The following is a 20,768-nucleotide window of genomic DNA, read 5'->3' as shown; positions in this document are numbered from 1 at the left end:
CCAGCAAGCCCTGCCTGCTGCAGGCAGGGCCCAAAGCAAAACATGAGGCTCCTCCTGGGGTGGTTGGTGCTCCCTGGGGGTGGCAGCTGTCCTTGAGGCTGTGCAGGCTGGGGGTAGCTGTTGGTTTTGTGGTCTGCAAGGTGCCTCCTGCTTAATGATCCCCACTGCTGATAACTTGGCATGGCTTCAGCGGCAAACGGCTGCAGGGCAGGCCTTTCCCAGGGAAACTGTGGTCCCGTCAGGCTGCTGGGACAGGTGAGGTGGCTGCTTTCTTGCCTCTGCCAGACCTTGGAGGGTCTCAGGAGAACAGGAGATCACTGAGAGCCCCTTCTCCTGCCATGGGTGAGGGCAGGGCCCCAGCATGATGCATGGCCTCCAGTATCATGTACGCTTACTTGGAAGCTGGGTTTTAATGTAGACTTTCTCTTGCAGTCAAGCCTTCGCATCTCCCCCCCTCTGCCCTTCCTGCCCCTCAGTGGGGTGTCAAGAGACCCCCTAAAGATGGGAGTGGGGTCCCGGCTGGATCAAGATCAAGCTGCCCTGGCTGCAGTAACTTCCTCCCCAGCCAGTGCATCGAAAAGATGGCCTGGAGCATCTGCGTGGCCTTCCTGGGATCTCCTGGACTCTCCAGAAGACCCCTTCAGTATCGAAAGAGAAGCCAGGCTTCATAGGCAAGCAGCAGGTAAGTTGGATGGTGGGTCTCAGCAGGCTTCGGTGCATGGTGATGGTCCTGTACTTCTGGGAGGGCATGTAGGTGGCCTCTGTGCAGGTAATGTGGCTGGACATGAGTTTGCAGAAGATCAGACTTTTCTCCATGCGCAAGCCTGACTCTGGATCTGCCTGCTGACAGAAAAACAGGCAGGCTGTCTGGGCAGCTGCCGGTTGCTGCTGCAGCTCTGCTGAACCTGTAGTTGTGGAATACAGGGATTTGCTTGGAGACCTATGGGAGAGTGGGAAGTAAATGGTCCTGTACTGAGCGTTGCTTGTGCTTGTCCAAGCTGTGAATGAAGCAACCTGCACCTGGAGCGGGCAGCTGCCTCCCCGAAACTACAAGAACCCCGTCTACTCCTGCAAAGTGTTCCTGGGAGGAGTCCCGTGGGACATTACGGAAGGTGAGCGGCCCCTGGCCCCGCACTGAGGCCTTGGGTTTTGACATCAGGAGGGTGTAGGATGGAGCTTTTTGGAGGGGACGCTGACTTCTCTCTTTCTGTTTGTAGCTGGACTGATCAACACCTTCCGTGTTTTTGGCTCACTGAGTGTGGAGTGGCCTGGTAAGGATGGCAAACACCCACGCTGCCCTCCCAAAGGTAATATGCCTAAAGGTAATAGCGACACGGTAGGGTTACTTTTTTCCCATGCTATGTTACAGCACGGATGCTGGGATGGTACGGCTGCATGCTGGTGACTGGATGGTACAGAGCACCCTAGGGTAAATGTCCCGCTCTCACTTGGGTCAGCACCAGGGTTGCAGAGCACTGTCACCTCAAACCTGGCGTCCCCACCCGTCCCTAGCAGGGCTGGGCAGAAGCGTGGGATGGGGGGGGAACCCTCTCTGGTGCTTCTGGAGCCCCACGTGAGGCTGTCTTGCTCTAGGCGATAGCCGCCAGTCCCCACTGCCAGCACGAGCACCCAAAGCATGCGCACCCTTGGCATAAAGCGCATGCGGTGAATCCAAATGTGCGTCCACAGCAAGCTGGCAGGCTGTGGGGACTGGTGAGCCGAGCAGCGCCTGGGGCATAATCCTGTCTGAAGTAGCTGGGTTGATGTGTTGTGTAAGCAGTAACGAGTTATGGGGTAAGGAGCAACTGGTTTGTAGGCTCGGTGGTGCCTAATGCTCTTGTTCAGTCACCAGAGCAGTGCGAGGTACAGAGTGCTGGCACTGACGGAAATTATTTTAAACCCCTGAACTTATATTTCTGGGCCAAGGCATCCTAAATGCGAAGCAAAGTCTGTTTTCCTGCGGACCACACTGTGGCCAGGCTGGTGGTGCCCACTTGTCATGTCTAGATGTGGCTTTGTGCATGGGGGACAGTGGCCCACGTGGCACTGGACATGGACAACCTGCCCCCTTGTGCTGTGCTGGGTTTGGGCTCTTTCCCAGCTTGGCCAGGCTCTGTGCATCACGAGTGGATCTCATGTAGAGTCTGCTGGGGCAAGCGCTGCAAATTGCTGCCCCTCCCCTAGAAGGGGTTGGGGACAGCGAGGGAGATGCAGTGCAGATACTTTGGGTGGCATCTGAGAGTGATTTTGAGGGTGTCTGCAAACTGGGATGATCTGTTTCTCCTCTGCTACAGTTCTAACAACTCCTTCTTTCCCTTCACCTCTAAAGGATATGTCTACCTGGTGTTTGAGTCGGAGAAATCTGTGCGTGCTCTGCTCCAGGCATGCTCCCAGGACCTGCTGAGCCCTGATGGGCTCAGTGAATACTACTTCAAGATGTCCAGCCGCAGGATGCGCTGCAAAGAGGTGAGCAGATCCATGAGAGTAGCCCTACAGATGGTAGCAGGGGGTGTTGATGAGATCCTTGGAGACAAGGGGGTGCACAGTGGTAGTCCGCTTCAGGAAAGCAGGGCTAAAACACAGCAGCGGAAGTCAACCTGGCTCTTGGCCATCTTTAATTGATGTGTTCCTGTGGTAGAGCCTGGATGCAGGCAAGGAGGGAAGTGTTAGATCGGTGTTTGTGTCCTTCACAACAGCTTGTGTCAAACTGTGACATAGAGCTCCTGGATCTGTGGCAGACCCTGGCTTCATCAAGCCGAGCAGCTTCAGTTAGCTGGAAAGGAGCATGGGAACAGGGATTTTACCGCTTCATGCTGCTTTCAGCACACCTTTGCTTGCGGAGACAGACTTTGATCCCTTTGGTGCTTTATTAGACCTCGTCTGCTTGCAGAACGAATGGCTTTCATGCTCACTGCAGACGGATATTTTGGATCCACAGCTGTAACTGCAGCTGCTCCCCAGTGCAGCCTTGGCTGGCTGACCTGTGCTCTGGAGGTGGAGGTGCTGAGGCTGCCAGAGGCTCAGGTTGGCCTTCCAGTAAAGGGGGACCTTAGCTATAGATCGGGTACAACTGTGTGAGTTTGTGGAGTTAAAGAACTGAGATTCAGCTCTTATCTAGACAGGCACAAACTAATTGCGCTCCAGACAGCTCTCCCGGTGTCTGGCTATTTGCAGCACTTTCATGCTTGGTGATTTAGCTCTGGCAGAAGTCTCTCCTCTTCAGAGCTGTGTATCAGCTGCCTAGCAGATGGAAGCTCCTGTTGAAATTGGCAGTGGGTGGCTCGTTTCATTTCATTCCTCCAACAAGAGGCTCCTGTGCAGGGAGGCATCTGACCAGGCTGTAAACATAGGTGCAGGCAGTAGGTAAAATCTGCTTGTGTGTGGATTCCTTCCTGGCTGCCAGCCCCAAAGGAACAGTGTTTTGGGTTCCGGTTTGGCTGGAAGCAGAGCAGTGTGGCAGTTGGTTTTGTTCCCTTGAACGGGCCTTGTGGGCGCTCTGGAGGTGTCTGGAGCAAGGCTGGAGCTCCAGAGCTGTAGTGCCCTGGACGTGGACCCTGAGCAGCAATAACAAAGCGACATTTGCAGGTTGGATGTAAAGTCTGAGGGTCTGGGATGGCTTCTGCTGTCAGCCGAGGGCACTGTGGAGCAGCACAGCGTGTGGCTTTGCAGGCCCTTGGCTGACCCGACCCGCTTGTGTGTGGTTTCAGGTGCAGGTGATCCCATGGGTGCTGGCAGACAGCAACTTTGTGCGCAGTCCGTCGCAGCGGCTTGATCCCAGCAAGACGGTGTTTGTGGGGGCTCTGCATGGGATGCTGAATGCGGAGGCCCTGGCAGCTGTAATGTGTGACCTGTTTGGAGGGGTGGTCTACGCTGGCATCGACACGGACAAGCACAAGTATCCCATCGGTAAGTGATGATCCCGCCAGGATCAGTAGTCACCAACGGCGTGCTCTGAGGAGGCTGCAGCAGTGCCCTTTGCTTGGCCCTTCAGTGGGGAAGACTGCCCAGGGTGCCAGGCTCTGCCTCCGCCTGCTCTGGGAGCAGATGTCCAGCCAGCCTCTTCCACAGGCGATGCTCCTTGCCTCCCAGCCACGGGGAGGCAAGACAAGCCTTGGGGAGGGCTGGCAGAGCCGACATGCCTGCAAACTGCAAGGTCCTAGATCATTCCAGAGCAGCTTGAGGTTTTTAATACCTCTTTAGGCATTGCTGAAGGGTTTCCTGCCCTTGTTCAGTGCTGTTAATGGTTGTTAGATGCTGCTTTAGCTGCTCTTCCGTCCCCAGAGCAGAGATGGCTGTGGGTCTTGCCCTGGCTTCTGCTGCCTGTCAGGGCAAACTCAGACCTACTGGCTACTAGCCCTTCCTGCTGGGGAGGTGCCAGCTGTTGGGCAGCAGGAGCAGGGCAGGGCTGTGGGCAGCTCGGTTGAACCGGCACTTGTGGGCAGTGTCCTGTCCCCGCTGTCCTGTTTGGATTGCCTTCAGGGTGCTGTCGCTTTGGGCTTCCAAGGCAGCTGGTAGCACAAGTGGAGAGGTTTCCCTGAGTCTCCTGACTGGGTCTGCTGGGGGATGGCATGTCCACCTCTGCTCAGGGCATCAACTTTCCTAGGGTCAGAGAGGTGCTGGGGATGAGCAGTGTGACTCTTGGACAGGACTCCCCTCCTCTGATGGGGCTGAAACCACAAACTGCTGCAGGTAGCAAGCCTGCTGCCTGTGATTCAAGCTGCTGCCCTGAACCGTGACCTCTGGTCAGGTAGACCTCCTGTGCTCTTGCAGGTGGAAAGGATGAAGCCTGAGGTCCCACCTCCCAGACAGGGCTGTGTGTTTGAGAAGGGTGGGCCAGGAGCTCAGCCCCTGTAGTAACCCAGAGAGCAGCCCTGTCCCTGTGCCCTGCTGGGACAGCCTCCCAAAGGGGAATGGAGCACTTGCCACTCATGTCACAGGAGCTGAAACATCACATGTCACGACATGTGTCCCCTGTACCTCCCTGGTGGCCTTATGGGCCAGGGGACAGCACTGAGGTTACTGGTCTGTGTGGAAAAAAACATACAGCTTGAGCATGAGGACCAGCTTTCCAGGCTCAGGCTGCAGCAAGTCGTGTACTTAAGAAGGGACTGTGAATCTTCTGCGTGTTGCCAGGCAGGAACAATGTCAGAGTTTGGTGCAGAGCTGTCGTCTGCTCGTCGCTGCCCTTGGACAGATTTCAGGCTTTTCTGGTCAAGGCTTGGGTTTCGGACATGCCTGTGGTGCTGTGATGCTTTACCACTGAAGTGGCTTTGGAGGGACAGTCCCAAGGGGTTGGGAATGGAAGTATGAGGCTTTAAGCAAATTCTTAGCATGATCACAGATGAAGTCTTGCACACCATCCTGCCTCTGTGCTGGCACTGTCAGGTCCTACAGCATGACCTTAAAACCTCCTGTGGCTTCATGCAGAGCCTGGGTTGCTCCCTCAGATAGGAGAGATCTCTGGCTCCCAACAACAGACTGGCACTTCTACCCTTGAAGTTGTCTTCAAGTTGCAGCAATACGAACTCAATTTCGGTAACTAAACTGTACCCTAATCTTGTTTGTGTTGATTGAAGCATCTCCTGTGCTGAGACACTGCCTCAGGCTTGCTTGACTGCTGGCCCTGGCTTGGCAGAAGGCTCCTCAAGGGGAGACCACTGTGTGTAACCTGCCTTGTGCTGAATCATCTCGGGTACAGGATGATCCTGCTGGAGGCACGTAGTGTGAGAAATTGGTGTCTGACTGTAGTTATGAGGAGCTGCCTTTGAGACCAGCTGGTCTGGGTCAACAGAGAAAGCTGTTGTGCAGCGGCTTTTGGGGGTCCCACTAGGAGATGGAATTGACCCTCTTAGAAGGAGGATCCCCCTGAGGGCAGCTGCAGTCCCTGTACACAGCGTAACCCCAAACCCAATCCAGGCCCTCCAGCCTGTGTCCTGTGTGATGCTACAGGAGAGGAGTAGATGGGTTGTGGGTAACGCTTTGCACTGTGGCTGTCAGCGGTGAGCTGAGCCTTAGCAATTTGCCAGCATGCAGGACAGGCTTGTAACAGCCAAAGCTCCCCTTACACCGAGAAAAGAAACTCGTAGGTAAGCACAGATAGGTTTTCCTGGAGCTTAACAAAACTTGGCTGGAAACGAGTGGTGCAGGAATGCTGCTGACTGGCAGTGAAGCTGCAAAATGCAAGGCTCCGGGATGAGTGGGAGGCTTAAAATAAAAGCTGCTGAGCTGTCTCGGCATCGGCTTATTTCAGGTGCAGGCATGGAGCCTGCTGCTGCGCTGCCCTCAGCAGTGCCCTGGCAGCATCCCTCCATCTGCCCGGCCACTGCCCGGTCCTCCTTGGAGCGCTGCTGCCTGTAAGCTCACATCTTAACCAGCCTGGAGGTGTCTGTAGAAAAGCCTTTCAGCTCTCAGCTGCCTGCTGTGCTTTTGTTACTGCCTGGGGAAGGAGGCAGGCAGAGCCACGAGGCCTTGGATACAGTCTCCCTGCAAAAGCTGCTTCCCTGCCAGTGGCTGAACTGCACTGGGGGAAGGGGTTGGTGCTGGCAGCCGCTCCCTCTCAGCCTCCGCCGGTTCCTGCCGTAGGTGCAGGGTCAGTCTAACACTTATGGTCTGGCTTGTTCCAGGGTCTGGCCGTGTCACCTTTAACAACCAGCGCAGCTATCTGAAGGCAGTGACCGCTGCGTTTGTGGAAATCAAAACTACCAAGTTTACTAAAAAGGTGAGTGGAGCTGATGGGGCAGCCCAGGGAGTTGAATCTGGGTGGTGGGTGGTACTGCTGGGAGCACTGTGACCCGCATGGCCTGCCCCATATCCTTCTGGAGGCAGAGGGAGGTGGTGAACTGCTGCTCTGCCAGCTGTGAGGGGTGCTGGTGATGGATTTGGGGTACCCAGGGCGGTGGGTGGGTGCTGCTGGGGCTGCCCAGGGAGTGGGCAGTTGCACCCAGCACCGCTCCATGCCCACTGCCTGCTTCTCCTGCAGGTTCAGATCGACCCGTACCTGGAGGACTCCATGTGCCAAGTCTGCAGCGCCCAGCCGGGCCCTTTCTTCTGCAGAGACCAGGTAAGGCTTTCCCCCGCCGGTTGTGCTCAGCTTCCGGCTGCTGCACTCGGCAGGGTTTCCTCAAGGAGGAGCAGGCTCTGCCGCTCGCAGCAGCGTTTGCTTTAGTGTCTGGGGATGCCTGTTGTCCCTTGCTGGGTGGGGACGATGAAGTGTTCATGCAGGTGCCCAAAGTTGGGCCCTTGTTTTGGAAGAGGTGCGGCCCTCCTCGGGGGCAGCTCCGGTGCTCATCAGGAGGCAAAGGCAGCTTTCCGCCCTGCCTCGGGCTGGGGATGTCGCGGCCCCGCTGGTGCTGTGCCAGAGCGCTGGGGCCTGCTGTGGGCAGAGGTGTGCAGCAGGCTGCCCCCGAGGGGAGGCTGCTGCTCTGCGAGCCGTGACGAGCTGGAAGCTGGAGTGCCGTCACCCTGCAGTCGGTCCTGGGGCTGCCCGAAACATAGGGGACTCTGGCTGACCTCCACTCGCTGCAGGCAAAGGAGCTTGGCCAGGGTCTGGTGGCTTCCTGCGGAGTCTTGATGGGAGATGAGCAGCAGCACGCTCCGCTCCGCTGGCAGAGAGGGCAGTGGGAGCGCAGTGGCTGCTGCCCCTGTCCCTGCCCACGTGTTGGGCAGAGGTACCGCAGCCCCTGCCTGCAAGTGCCCCAGGGTGGCTGCTGCTGGCCGGTGCCCGGATCCTAGTTTTTCAACCCTTTTTCAAAGCGGCCACGCTGGAAGCTCAGCACAACACGCCCTCCGGCAGCATTGCTGGAATTCCCTCCCTCTGCTTCAAAGCTCCGCTCTGCTGGCGTGGGCTGCGAAAGCAGGGAGGGGAAGGATGCCGCTTCCCCGGCAGGCCGGTGTCCGTTCGCCTTGCCTGGAAAGCCCTGCCCCACGGCGTTGCCCCTCTGCTCTCCCTGCAGATCTGCTTCAAGTACTTCTGTCGCTCCTGCTGGCACTGGCAGCACTCCATGGAGGTCCTGCGTCACCACCGCCCGCTGATGCGCAACCAGAAGAACAGAGACTCCAGCTAAAGAGGCCGCCGAGGCTCGGGGGCTGCCGCAGGCGCAGGAGAAAGTCCTTTTGTTAACCTGCCAAGTGGAGAGCGCACGAGCGTGCCTGCTGGTGCCAGACCCAGGCTGGGAACGTGCTTCCTGAGGACTAATGGGGAAAAAAAAAAAAAATCTTACATTCACGTTTGCACTTGCTGGTCTTTTTGTTTCTGCACTAATGCACAGTGAATTTTGTCGGGTTTTGTTTGGGGGTTTTTTGAGGGGGGGAGCGCCCCTCAAGCGATTCTGCAGTTCCCAGACTTTGGTTCCTAGTTTGCTGACGAGAAGCAAAAAAAAAAAAAGGGCCATGTGTTGAGAAGGTGTTTATGCAGATGCCTTCACCTAGGTTTTTTTATTTATTAAAGGCGCTTTTTTACATTCCTTGCAATACTGATGGTAATAATGCAGGTCTCATTGGCTCCATTTTTTTGCAGTTGCCATACAGTGCCTTTCCATTCATTTAACCCCCATCTGAACGGCATAAAAAAACCTGAATGTTCAGCTGGCGTTTTTTACTGTAACAACAAGGAGACTTTGCTCTTCATTTAAACCAAATCATATTTCATATTTTACGCTCGAGGGTTTTTACCAGTTCCTTTTTACACTCTTAAACAGTTTTTAAGTCGTTTGAAACGAGAGATTTTTTTCTTTCCTGGCAGCTTTTAACATTATTGCAATTTGTGTCTGGGGGCTGCTGGTGGAAAGTTGTAAATCGAGGGGTTTGCAACAGAACAGGACGGGCTTTTTTTGGATTTGAAACTGGACCGGATAAATGATCTCTGAGCTGCTGTATATAGTTTTAAATAGTTTGTTGCACTTTTTTAAGTTGCACTTAAGGGGGGTTGATAGAGGTTTTTAATCACACAAAGTCACAGGACTTACTTTTTCTTTTGTAACTAGCTAAAAAAGGGCTGCGTTTCGGTGGACAGATGAAGGTTCATAGGAGCCCTTTCTCTTAGAGGGGACAAGTACTTTTCCTTTCCTTTATGAAATGTACGGAGTAATGGTGCAGTCGACTGAAATGCTGCTGCTGGGATTTGAGAACTTTAATTATTATTATTATTTTTTTTACTTGCCCCTCTATCGGAAGCTGTGTGCCAAAGAACCAGTGTCATAATTTCTCCCTCTTTTTTTTTTTCCTGCTGAGCTGATGTTGCATTGTTGCATATCCCAGCTGCTCTTTGTGGGGTTTCGTGAAGCTGTGTGTGAAGTCTCTACCTCATTGTAGTATATGCAGGCAAGACTGCACTCTCCTACAGACGCGTGGAGTAAGCTGTGGTGTAGTTTTTGGCACATAATAAACACGTTGCAGCAAAAAAAAAAAAACCACTTCTCGTGCTCCTTGCTTTGTGTGAGACCTCTACAGCCTGGAGGGCTGTGGTGTCCCTGATCAGCTGGGAAGAAGCAGCTGGGTGAAGCTGAGCCTCAGCCTGGCATGGTGGGGAACATATGGATGCTGTAGGTGACTCGGCTGGAGGGGAGCTCTCTGCTGGGGGATGTGTTTTTAGATACCAGTTACCAAAGGCTCCTTCAGCTGGGTGCCTTTGGGACCCCTCCAGCTGGAGCTCCCCTACTTAGAGCAGTGAGTTAATGAGGTTAATGGGGATGTCCTCTGCTCCCACCTTCCTCGGTGGAGAGGTGCCACCCTGCTGGGCTGTGTGAGAGGGGAGATGGACTCCAGGGGCCCTGTCTACAGGGCTTCAGGGGGCTGAGCAGGACTTGGGGTGCAGTGGGGCTGCCCACAGTGGACACCCTTGGGTGCCCCATGCCCCTGGAGGAGGGACTTGGGGCTCCTTCCTCATCCCCCCCTTCTGTCTCCTGCAGTGACTAACTCGGTGGCCATGCTGGGGTGGCCACGCCCCCTTGCCTTGGGCTGGGTGATGCTCCCATGGGGCCAGACCCCCTCTCATGGGTGGTGTGAGTTTGTGGGTGCTCTGTGTCCTCCTCCATGGTGGCCTAATGTGGGACCAGCTGGTGCCGCCTGGGGCCCCTACTCCCCCAAAGCTCCGGCCCAGGGGAGCAGAGTGCTGCCGAGGACTTCGCAGCCTGGGGCCGGCGCTGGAGCACGGCCTGGCCCCGCAGCGCCCTGCGGAGGTGGGGGACGCGGTGCCAGCGGGCGCTAGGACCCGGGGGAGCGCGCGGGGCGCCCGAGCTCCGCCCCTCCAGAGCCGAGCCCCCTCGCCGCCACGCCCTCCAGAGCCGAGCCCCCTCGGAGCTCCGCCCCCTGAGTCGAGCCCCGCCCCTCCGAGCCGCTGCAGGCGCCCTCCGAGTCGCGGGGCGGCGCTGTGGGCGCCGCAGGTTCCCGGCGGCCCCGCGCGCCTCCCACTATCCTTTGCTCTCTTTCCGCGGCCGCCGCCGACATGGTGGGTCCCGGCCGCCGCCATCCGCTGCCATCCGCCGCCAGGGCCGCTCCACCGGGGGCGCTGAGCGGCTCCGGGGAGCGGGGAGGAGCGGAGCGAGGGGCTGCGGCCTGCGGCGGGGAGCGGGGACCGGGCGGGCCTGGGGACCGGGGAGCGGAGGGAGCCGAGCCGGGGGAAGGCCCTTAGGAGGGAGCACCGGGCCGAGGGAGGGAGGGCGGGCCGGGGCAGCGGGGCCCGGGGCTGGGGTGAGGCGTGTTGCTGAGGGGCCGCGGGAAGCCGGGCCCGGGTTGCCGCTGACCGGTGTTTCCTTCGCCTCCGATCCGCCCAGGGACGCGTCCGAACGAAGACGGTGAAGAAGGCCGCGCGGGTGATCATCGAGAAGTATTACACCCGCCTGGGGAACGACTTCCACACCAACAAGCGGGTGTGCGAGGAGATCGCCATCATCCCCAGCAAGAAGCTGCGCAACAAGATCGCGGGGTGAGGCGGCCGGGGGGGGGGGGGCGTGTCCCGGGGTGGGGGGACCTCCGCGGTTCGGTGCGTGGTGTTCGGACGCGGGTGGGAATTCCTGCCGGAACCTGCATTCGAAAGTGATCGCGGTCTTGCCCGTGGCCTGGTCATCGATAGTGCAGGGAGAGGAACGCCGAAAGCTTTCCCGTGTTTGGGGGGGTCCGTCCCCTCCCTCCCAAACCCTGTTGCTGTCGGACACTTCTCCATCCCGGACGTTCCGTGGAGGCGGTGGGGGGACAACACGGCCGGGGTCGGTGGGGGGTACAATGCCAGGGTTGCCGGCGGGGGCTCCGTCTCCTCAGCGTGCCACGATTTTGTGAGGGTGGAGGAGGGAGAGGTGGGCTCTGGGAGCGTGGGGAAGCCCTGGATGGTCCTGTGTCCTCTGCAGGTATGTCACCCATCTGATGAAGCGTATTCAGAGGGGACCCGTCCGAGGCATCTCCATCAAACTGCAGGAGGAGGAGAGGGAGAGGAGGGACAACTACGTCCCCGAGGTGAGGCTCTGGCTGCGCTCGAGTGCCCGCTTCGGCGTCTGGCTGTCCTGCCTTGAGGTGTCTTCTCCAGTAGTGGGCCCCAAAGTTCTTTAAAACAAAACCTCAGCCAGGAGGAGCTGAGGAGGGTTTGGGTCAAGGAGGGCTGAGGCGGATTTTGGGCTCGTATCGGGGTGCTCCCTCCAAAACTGCTGCCGGGGGTGGGAAGGGCAGCGTACTTCTTGAGTTTCGACTCTGCCGCCGGTCGGCAGATGATACCCGTCCTCGATTTTCCTAACTTAAAATGAGGAAAAAAATAACTTGATGGGATGCAGGAGGATATTTCAGAGTGGCTTAAAAGCTGCTGTACAGCAGATGTCGCTGAAGAGAGGGAATTGGTTAAACACCCTCTCCTCTTAAACCTGCCCTAGCAAGGGGTTGAGGTCTCACCCGTGACCCAGTCGTTGATAGCGCAGGGAGAGGAGCTCGGAAAGCGTTTCCCATGTTCGACAGGTTTGATCCCATCACTCCCAAACCCTGCAGCCTTCAGACACGGCGCGTCTCACCCCTCTTCCGCAACTGCCCGATCGGCTTCTGGTAGAGCTGCTGGTTTCTGTCTTGCGCAAAAACAGTCGGTTCTGTTACCTCAGCTCTCCCAAATCCTCAATGCTGGGGTTTGGTTACACAGAATGTTATTTTAGTGATGATCTGGGAGGAACAGGTATGATGGTAGGATGTCACGGGAGCCGTGGCAGTGTGGTGAGGTGGGCTGATGCTGTCCCCCCCCCACTTGGAGATCTGCCGCGGGAGTGCCCTCCCTGCTTTGCCGCCTTGGTTTCGTAGCCTAGGGTGAGGTGACGTGGCTCTCCACAATAGACGAGGGCACAGTTTGACTCCCTCACTCCTGACAACTAGAAATGACGAGTGAAACACCAGCAGATCCTCTCACAGATGCTTCAACGCCCCAGATTTTGGGTGTCAGCACAGTGCTGACCTGCACAGCTGGTGTCGGAGGCTCGGAGGAACCAGCTAGGGCCACTGTCTGTGTGTTTTACGTAGTGATCTTCCAGTTAAGTTTCGAAGGCAGGATGAAGTGGTGCTGGTGGGAGAGGTCACCCCTGGAGGGACCCCGTGCAGGGAAGGAGCATCTGTGCTGTAGCTGTTGATGCAGCATTAGCTGAACCTGCATTATTTGTGGTTTCTTACAAAAATAGTGGTGTGACGTAGCTTCTTGGGGAAGGAAGCACGTGGAGATCAAGGTTTGGGGTCCGGAGAGCGTTGGAGGAGGTTGCTCTGGGATTAAAGAGGAGGAGACCTCACATCCTGGGGACGGGACAGCCCAGGCGGTCACTTGGCATTGCTGTCTGGCACCACGGTGGTTGGGCTCTGGCCTTGGGGACTCGCATCGCAGGATGAGTGCGAGTGTCAGTAGTGACCACCGGGACCGGTGCAGTTGTGGACCCGACGCCAGCTCTTCGTGGCAGCCTTGGTGTGGAGCTGGTTAGGCCTCAGGTTTCCAAAGACTTACCATAAAACAAGCTCTTCTCCCTGTGCGGGGCCTCTCTGCTGTCGGGTGGCCTCTCGCGGTGTTTTGGCACAAGAGCTGGACTCCATCGGGGTCCTCCTGGCTCATTCTGTTGCTGGAGTCCTTCCCCACGACGGGCAGCGAGATCTTGTTTGCGGTGGGATGGGACCAGAGTGCGTTGTGTGGGGACACCCCGGTGGCAGCAGGGACGTGGCTGCGGGACCTTGTCAAACTGCCTCTCTCTCCTCCGTCCCCAGGTCTCTGCCCTCGACCAGGAGATCATCGAAGTGGACCCGGACACCAAGGAAATGCTGAAGCTCCTGGTGAGTGGCCCCAGCTGTTCCCCTGCTTGGGTAACCCTGCTGGGCTGGTGGCACGTCCCCAGCAGCACTCCTGCTGCCCTCAGGGGCTTGATGGTGTCGGCTGAAGGCTTCAACACTCTGGGCATGTGGTAGGGGTCCCTCCGCCCTGGAACGCGCAGGCGGATTAATTCCCGTACGGCTCTTGGGAGGGGAGAGGCATGGTGGCTTTGCCTGGGTCCCCGCTAGCAGGGTGGGTGTGCTTCTGGCCCTCTCCTCCTCCCGCAGCACCCTAGGGTGCTGACCCAAGGGCCTCCTCGTCAGCTCTCGCTGAGGGGAGGTGAGCATGGGTTCGCCCATAAAAAGACCAGATTCCCCTCACTGATGAGCTGATCTCCAGAGGAGGGTGGTCGTCTCCCCTTCTTTCTGGAGATGTGAATCCACCCTTTGTGCTACCACAGCACGTTCATGCTTCCCGCTCCTCCTGGGAGGAATTTGTCTCTGCCCTCAACGGCTTCAGGCACGGATGTGTGACCGATCCCGATCCTTTGCTGTTTTCCAGGATTTCGGCAGCCTGTCCAACCTGCAGGTGACGCAGCCCACGGTGGGGATGAACTTCAAAACGCCCCGAGGAGCGCTCTGAGTCGGTCGCTGTATGTCACTTTTCCAATAAACGTGGGGAAACCATCTCAGCCTGCCTGGTCTTTGGAAGCCTGCGTCCCCAGGGATGAGGAGGGAGGGCTGGTTCCTCGGGGTGCCGTGGCCCAAACACAGGTGTCCGAGGCTTCAGAGGGTGAGGAGGACTCAACACCTTCACGTTTGCTGGCATCTTTTTGGGTTCATTCTTGGCTCTTTGGGGTGTGAGGTGCAAAGCTGTTATTTTACAGGCTCTCCTGCTCTCAGGGCGGTGGGAGAGGATGACCGCAGTGGCTCCTCGGAGCTTGCCGGAGCTCCTCGCCCTCGGCGCCTCCCGGGTTTGCCTGTGCCTCCTCCGAGTGGACAGCTCGGGGGTCGTGCTGTGCTAGAATAAAAGTTGCTTTTTATAACCACCTTGGTCACTTTCCAGTGCTTAAATGAAAGGAAAAAGTCTTGTCGCTGGTTTTCTTTGTATGAGGGGAGTGAACTGGGCTGCGCAGAGCGCTGTGTCTGGGGGTGGAAGCTCCCCTGTGGAGACAGGCCCTGGTGAGGCTTGTGCTGTCCTTCCCCCAGCAAGGCGCTCCATCCAACAATTTCCCCAGGGTGCAACCGGCATGGAAGAGTTTTGGGGTTCACCCCCCTGAAACTCCTGTCCTGCTATGCAGAGGCTCTGCTCGGAGGCGGAGATGACCTACAGGTCTGTTGGCATCGTCCAGCACCACGACCTGTGGGCAGGGTGCCCTTGGCAAGGGCAGGCAGCACTGCCGGGCACCCCTGGCCGGGTGAGGGTCCCTGGGTTTTCCCTCCCTGCCTTGCGTGACTGGCTCCAGCATGACGTGGGTTTTGCTTAGGGGAAGTCTGAGGCCCTGCACTCAAAACCTCTGCAAACCCATGGAGCTCCCCGTGTGCCTGGGGGGATCCCAGGCCAGCCAGCCCCTGCCTGTCCTGCCAGCCCCGTGACAGCGCTGGATCCCACCAGTGAGCTGGGTACCACGGGTGGGCGCGGCTGTGCTGTGGGGTGACTTCTCCCTGCGAGGAGACCTCGGTGTGTCCCTCCAAGGAAAACTACTGTTTGCAGCCACATCTTAAAACCCCCAGTACAAATCAAAAGACAAGGGATTTGTGTTTTGGGGAGAAATGTCTATATTTAAGTTGGCTGCGAAATTTGTTTTAAATAGTTATTTAAAGAAGAAAATGTTTACAGTAAATGTAGCCAGATATTTAAATATACATTGAACGCGCTAAGCTGTAGTCAGGATAAGCCAAGCAGGGATAATTTATAAATCCCCCGCGTACCACGGAGATCTAACTCAGAATTTGCAGCTCGATACCACCACTCTTCGCTGTTTAACTAAAACATAGGGAGAACGCAGACTGACGGGTAAAATAACCATCAATCTGCAGAAGAGAGTGAGCAAGGAGGCATCCCAGCATCTTAACTACGGGACTGAATTTCCAAACACAACCGATAGCTCTCTGGCAGCTCTTACTTAAGTTTTTCATGCGAACAGCCACCTGTTACTTACAATTTTCTCTTCATTCTAGTCTTCACGTCAGAGTAAATGTTAATTTCATTCTGAATCCAATACGCCGCATAGCCCGAGGTGCCGGGAATGAAATCGTGGAGCTCTCCGACGTATTTCTTCATGTCGCGAGCAGAGGCGTAGCCTACGAAGGGAAAGCGCGGGTCTCACCGGGGGAGCTGCCCTCTTCTCCGACGAAACAAGGACAATGGAAAATGCAGAGCACAGAGGGGAAGGGAGCGATTCCCAGTCACACCCTCAGCATTTCCGTGGCTGTAAGTACCGGGAGGAAGCGAGGAGCACGCGGGGGATCCCCGCTTCATCCGCAATCGTTTTCAGGCGTATTTTCCACTCCTTAAAACTCTACCGACACCGAACGTTACCTGTCACCATGTTGTTCATCGGGTATTCCTGGAGGGCACGGTATGGAAATTCTCCCTGGGCAGGTGCTCTGGAGCCTGTTTCTTCTTCGCTGCTGTATCAAGGGGGGCAAAAACCTGTGCGTTATTTCCTGTGCGTTGGGGATCTCTTGAAATTTGGGGGGCGCGTCCAAATCCTACCACTGAGGGCAGGAACATACCTTTCGGCCAGGTCTAGCGCATCCTCCTCCACTTCTTCCTCACAGTCTTTTCTTGCTGTCTCCGGCTCGTTCATCAGATTTTCTTTGGGCTGCGAGTATCAATGCAGAGTTGAGTTAAAATTGTGTCCTGGGTACCCCGCAAAACACTAGAGACATGGTCTGAGAGCGCAGTATTTTTAGGACTTGTGATTTCAAACATAATTTAGAATACAATTTTAAATCTAATCACATTTTCACTTCAAAAGTACCGAGAAGTTGCTTTGAGAAGAGAGCGGGCAGTGTCTCGGGGCTGCATGGGGAAGGAAAACGCTGCACAAAAGGGCTGAGCTCAGACCTCGGCGATAGGCATCCCCGGAAGGATGCGCCGAGGAGACGGGACGTCTGTCTGGGTGAGGGAGAAAATCCCTCCTGCGCGTCCCGCGCTCAATCCGGTGCTGTCCCCCTTGGGATGTCGCGCTGGGAGGGACACACCCAGCGCAGCAAGCACAAGAAGATTTGATCCTGTATTTGGGCTGAGGGTCTGGGATTAAAACCAGGCTCCCTGAAGCTCATACAACTGATATTTTTTTAAGCTACACCTCCTGTAGTATAAATTTCTCATCTTACCTGTTCTGCAGGTGAATCATTCGCCTGCTCCCAAATAAAATGACCGATTTTCCTTCTGATTTCTGCCATGAATGAAAAAATAAATGACTGTGAGAGCATCAAATAATGAGACTGTGCAGCAGTCGCTGCCTGCCTCTCGCAGGTGCTAGCAAGGGCACTCGGGAGCCCTGGCAGGAGCTCACTGCAGGGCGCTGCTCGCTAATGCAATATAACCGCTCGATGTCCGGGTGGAGACCAGTGACAAGTGGTGTCCCTTGGGGGTCCGTATTGGGACCAGTATTATTTAACATCTTTGTCGGGGGCATGGACAGTGGGATTGAGTGCACCCTCAGCAAGTTTGCTGACAACACCAAGCTGTGTGGTGCGGTCAACACGCTGGAGGGAAGGGATGCCATGCAGGGGGACCTTGACAGGCTTAAGAGGTGGGCCTGTGCGAACCTCATGAAGTTCAACAAGGCCAAGTGCAAGGTCCTGTATATGGGTCAGGGCAATCCCAAGCACAAATACAGGCTGGGCGGAGAATGGACTGAGAGCAGCCCTGAGGAGAAGGACTTGGGGGTGTTGGTTGACGAGAAGCTCAATGTGACCCGGCAATGTGCGCCTGCAGCCCAGAAAGCCAACCGTATCCTGGGCTGCATCAAAAGAAGCGTGGCCAGCAGGCTGAGGGAGGTGATTCTCCCCCTCTACTCTGCTCTTGTGAGACCCCACCTGGAGTACTGCATTCAGCTCTGGGGCCCCCAGCACAAGAAAGACATGGACCTGTTGGAGCGAGTCCAGAGGAGGGCCACAAAGATGATCAGAGGGCTGGAGCACCTCTCCTATGAAGACAGGCTGAGAGAGTTGGGGTTGTTCAGCCTGGAGAAGAGAAGACTCCAAGGAGACCTTATGGCAGCCTTCCAGTACCTAAAGGGGACCTACAAGAAAGCTGGAGAGGGACTTCTTACAAGGGCATGTCATGATAGGACAAGGGGCAATGGCTTTAAACTGCAAGAGGGTAGATTTAGATGAGATGTAAGGAAGAAGTTCTTCACTGTGCGGGTGGTGAGGCACTGGAACAGGTTGCCCAGAGAAGTTGTGGATGCCCCATCCCTGGAAGTGTTCAAGGCCAGGCTGGATGGCGTTTTGAGCAACCTGGTCTAGTGGAAGGTGTCCCTGCCCATGGCAGGGGGGTTGGTACTAGTGATCTTTAAGGTCCCTTCCAACCCAAACCATTCTGTGATTCTATGATAATAGATGGAGAATATAATAGATGGAGCATCCTCTGGCTCTGGGGAGGAAGAATCGCTCCCAGCAGAAGGAAATTCCCTCCACCTAGAGGAGAAGTAACTGGAGGTTCTGGTTTGCACCCCTAAAAGGCTGCGCTCATGGGGGAACCCCCAGGGCAGCAAACCCCTGATGTTTTTTTTTCCCCTGACCTTCTTGCAGGCAGGCGGGTGGCAGGACAAAGTGGCCCAGAGCCACCGACGGCTTTGCTCCCGCATCAGTGCTCGCCCACGCAGAGAGGTAACGGGAGTGAAAGACCGTAGCTCTGCCCTCCAAGTAATTGAGGCTCTTGTGTATTCTGGAAGAGAAAAAAGATAGCTGGTTTCCAAAGGTAAACCTGAAAAAAACCAAAACAAAAAGTTTAGAGGGATATTGTCATTAAAACTGACCTGCTCCGATATTTTTGCCAAAAGCACCGAATTTTCTGTAATTTTCTAACTATGAGACTCTACCAGCAATGTCCCGTTACGGTCGCGGCTGCTGGCACTGCCTGAGAGCAGCCTGGAGGAAGGACACCGGGGACCAGGTAAACATGTATTTTTAGGGACTAAATGGCACCACTCTGCACTCTGCTCTCAAGATGAGACTGGTTCTTCGGTGAGGGGGAAAACGTGATTTTTATTTTTTTATTCTTAACCCCGCTGGTCCCTGCTCAGGCTCATGGCGCGGTCCCCAAACAGCAGTGGCACAACAGCTGAGGGAGGAAGGGTGGGTGGAGGATGCTCGAGCACTCACTGTCCTCCTTAGAGGGGAATTAAATATCATTTGCCAGGTTTAAGGGTATGGATAATGATTATATTTTTCCCAAGAAATAATCTGAATATATACATTGAATATATATTTTATATAAATATATAATTCCCCCTGGGGGACCAACCCAGTCCGGCGGGATGCTGTGGCAGAAGGAGGGTCATTAGTCCGGGTTTCTCGGGATTCCCCTCCCGCAGCTGGAGTGGGTGGCTGAGGGATTACAAAAATCTAAGCCAGTTTTAAGCAATCATGTGTTAAAAGAAGCTGCTTAGTCCAGCCTAGCAAAGCCTGCTGCAGAGCATTGTGAGAAAACATTGCAGTTCCCTTTCAGATAAATATACTTACATGATATTGAATACATATAAATATTCACTAGCTGGAGGAAGACCCTGAATATCCTTTCCTTATATTTGTTCTTGAGCTCTCTGATTTTTTATATTAAGCAAGCAGAAGGAACATAGCAATTCAGCCCTTTTCCAGTCATTTCTACCCCCACACTTGCTTTCAGAGTTAAGTTGCACTGGCTTTTTAGCACCTGGTTCCTTCCTTGGGCATGGTGTCGCCTCTATTTTAGACCCCGAGTTTTCCAGTAGATCAATTCAAAGGTAGCGAGAAAACCAGTGCAATTAGTTCAATTTACATCGGAGTTAAGCCAGCCTAACACATGGATGGTTTTTGGAGCCGTTTTCTGTTTTGTCGTCTAGCTATGGTTTAGTGTGAGTGTGAGTTTTCAGACCCCACTAAGCGGTAAAACCCCAGCAGACCTGTACCAGGCACTTTAAAACCACCCCCCTGACTTTTAAAGGATGTCAGCATCCCTTAAATACTTTAAATAAATACATTAAAACCGTTATCTACACCTTCGTTGATCTTTTGCTCTCTACAGACATCGCGTGGAGAGGGCTCAATGTGAGCGTGAAACAGGGCCACAGGCATCTCCCAAGCAAGGAGGGTGCTGCCAGCATGGGGGTGACATGGCGGGGGACGGGACAGCTGGGGGACACAGCCTACCTGCGGGTGTCCGGGTGGGCAGCATCGCTGCTGAAGAGGTAGTCGGCGTCCTGCCAGTGGGTGAGCACCCCGCCGCCGGCCGCTGTGGGGGGGGAAAAGGGGGTGAGGAGGAAGGTGGACACCCCAACAGGTCCCCACCTTGGGGTGACCTGGGATGGGGACAGCTGGTTGTGGGGCCACAGGGCCGAGGCCCAAAGTGGGAGCTGTGATGGGTCCCCCCATGGCTGTGCGTCTCCCACTGCCCCATTGAGGACTCTTCTGGACTTTTCCTAAGTGTGGGGGCACCATGGCCTGCCCTGGCACTGGGGGGGACCTGCCAAACCCATGCTCTGCCCTGCTGTGGGGGGCTCAGCCCGGCTCTGCCCCACCGAGGGGTGACAGGGCTGTGCCGCCATTGCTCTGCCCCACTGAGGTGTGAGAGGGCCGTGCCCCCACTGCTCAGCCCCACCAAGGGCATGTGTCAGCTCCGTGCCCCCTGTGGCTCATCCCCGGGGTGCCAGCGGGACCCCTCACCCCACAGCTCCCGTGGTCCCGGGCTGACGCTCTGCGAGAACCAGGCGCGGTGGCCCCGGAACATCGCGGTGGCGGCGGCGGGAGGAGAAGCCCTGAGGGGCGGCAGCGGCGGCGGCGGGAACCTGAGGGGCAGCGCCAGGAGGACGCTGAGGGCCGGCGGGGGCGAGCTCTGAGGGGCAGCGGCGGCGGGAGGACACTGAGGGGCGGTGGCGGGAAGCTGAGGGGCGGCGGGCGCTGAGGAGAGGCGCGGTGCCCCGAGGGGCAGCGGCCGTTTGCAGGGCTGGCCACCCCCCCCCGCCCCGGGTCGTTGAGGGAAGCCATACAGGTTTGAAACTGCCCCTCACGAGGGCTCTCATCCAGCTTTAACATCAGACCCAGTGTCCCCAAGACTACTTTGTCCCTTTTGTTAAACCTTGTGCCTTCCCTTCAGAGCCACACAGGAGCCCGTGGCCAGGCAGATCCCACAGAAACCTTTAAGTCAGTCAGTCGTCTTTTTTTTGATGGAAAAGTGTTCCTGCACCTTCTCAGCAGAATAAAAAAAGTGCAACTGAGCGCAGTGCCACCACACTCCAGACCCCCCCACAACCCAGCGGCCATCGGAGCCCATGAACTCAGCTCGGGTTGTCATATGACTCTGAAGA

The 20,768-nt window shown here is 56.2% G+C and overlaps 3 protein-coding genes and 2 non-coding genes across 12 annotated transcripts in view; 4 read left to right on the top strand and 1 right to left on the bottom strand.

Moving 5' to 3' along the window:
* Positions 1–8,288, top strand: part of CPEB1 (cytoplasmic polyadenylation element binding protein 1) — a 41,882-nt gene extending 33,594 nt beyond the window's left edge. For 5 of the 8 annotated variants that reach the window (XM_050903088.1, XM_050903090.1, XM_050903085.1 and 2 more), the window contains 8 exons: positions 433–682; positions 999–1,112; positions 1,218–1,322; positions 2,330–2,466; positions 3,708–3,906; positions 6,624–6,718; positions 6,980–7,060; positions 7,953–8,288. In XM_050903088.1, coding sequence (XP_050759045.1) covers positions 433–682; positions 999–1,112; positions 1,218–1,322; positions 2,330–2,466; positions 3,708–3,906; positions 6,624–6,718; positions 6,980–7,060; positions 7,953–8,063 — 1,092 coding nt within the window. In that variant the 3' untranslated portion in view covers positions 8,064–8,288. The remainder of the gene's footprint in view (positions 1–432; positions 683–998; positions 1,113–1,217; positions 1,323–2,329; positions 2,467–3,707; positions 3,907–6,623; positions 6,719–6,979; positions 7,061–7,952) is intronic. The other 3 variants (XM_050903089.1, XM_050903087.1, XM_050903091.1) reach the window with 2 other exon arrangements.
* A 2,120-nt stretch (positions 8,289–10,408) lies between these two features.
* Positions 10,409–13,934, top strand: RPS17 (ribosomal protein S17). Its single transcript, XM_050903150.1, has 5 exons — positions 10,409–10,444; positions 10,770–10,921; positions 11,340–11,445; positions 13,204–13,269; positions 13,808–13,934. Exons 1-5 carry the CDS (start codon positions 10,442–10,444, stop codon positions 13,886–13,888), a joined length of 408 nt encoding a protein of 135 aa, XP_050759107.1. The 5' UTR covers positions 10,409–10,441; the 3' UTR covers positions 13,889–13,934.
* LOC127020878 (small nucleolar RNA SNORA71) lies at positions 11,018–11,149 on the top strand. The gene has a single exon (XR_007767132.1). It is a non-coding gene; the product is annotated as a small nucleolar RNA SNORA71 (small nucleolar RNA).
* Positions 11,842–11,974, top strand: LOC127020883 (small nucleolar RNA SNORA71). Its single transcript, XR_007767137.1, has one exon. It is a non-coding gene; the product is annotated as a small nucleolar RNA SNORA71 (small nucleolar RNA).
* A 1,094-nt stretch (positions 13,935–15,028) lies between the features above and the next one.
* TERB2 (telomere repeat binding bouquet formation protein 2) lies at positions 15,029–20,191 on the bottom strand. The gene is made up of 7 exons (XM_050903582.1): positions 20,128–20,191; positions 19,615–19,696; positions 18,006–18,151; positions 16,591–16,652; positions 15,985–16,073; positions 15,788–15,879; positions 15,029–15,549 (listed from the first exon to the last, which is right to left on the bottom strand). Exons 1-7 carry the CDS (start codon positions 20,189–20,191, stop codon positions 15,404–15,406), a joined length of 681 nt encoding a protein of 226 aa, XP_050759539.1. The 3' UTR covers positions 15,029–15,403.
* Positions 20,192–20,768: the final 577 nt, after the last annotated feature.

This window comes from Gymnogyps californianus, chromosome 11, assembly GCF_018139145.2.
Source record: "Gymnogyps californianus isolate 813 chromosome 11, ASM1813914v2, whole genome shotgun sequence".
NCBI lineage: Eukaryota > Metazoa > Chordata > Aves > Accipitriformes > Cathartidae > Gymnogyps > Gymnogyps californianus.
The sequence above is the reverse complement of the archived record's forward strand: the minus strand, read 5'-3'. Positions and strand labels throughout refer to the sequence as shown.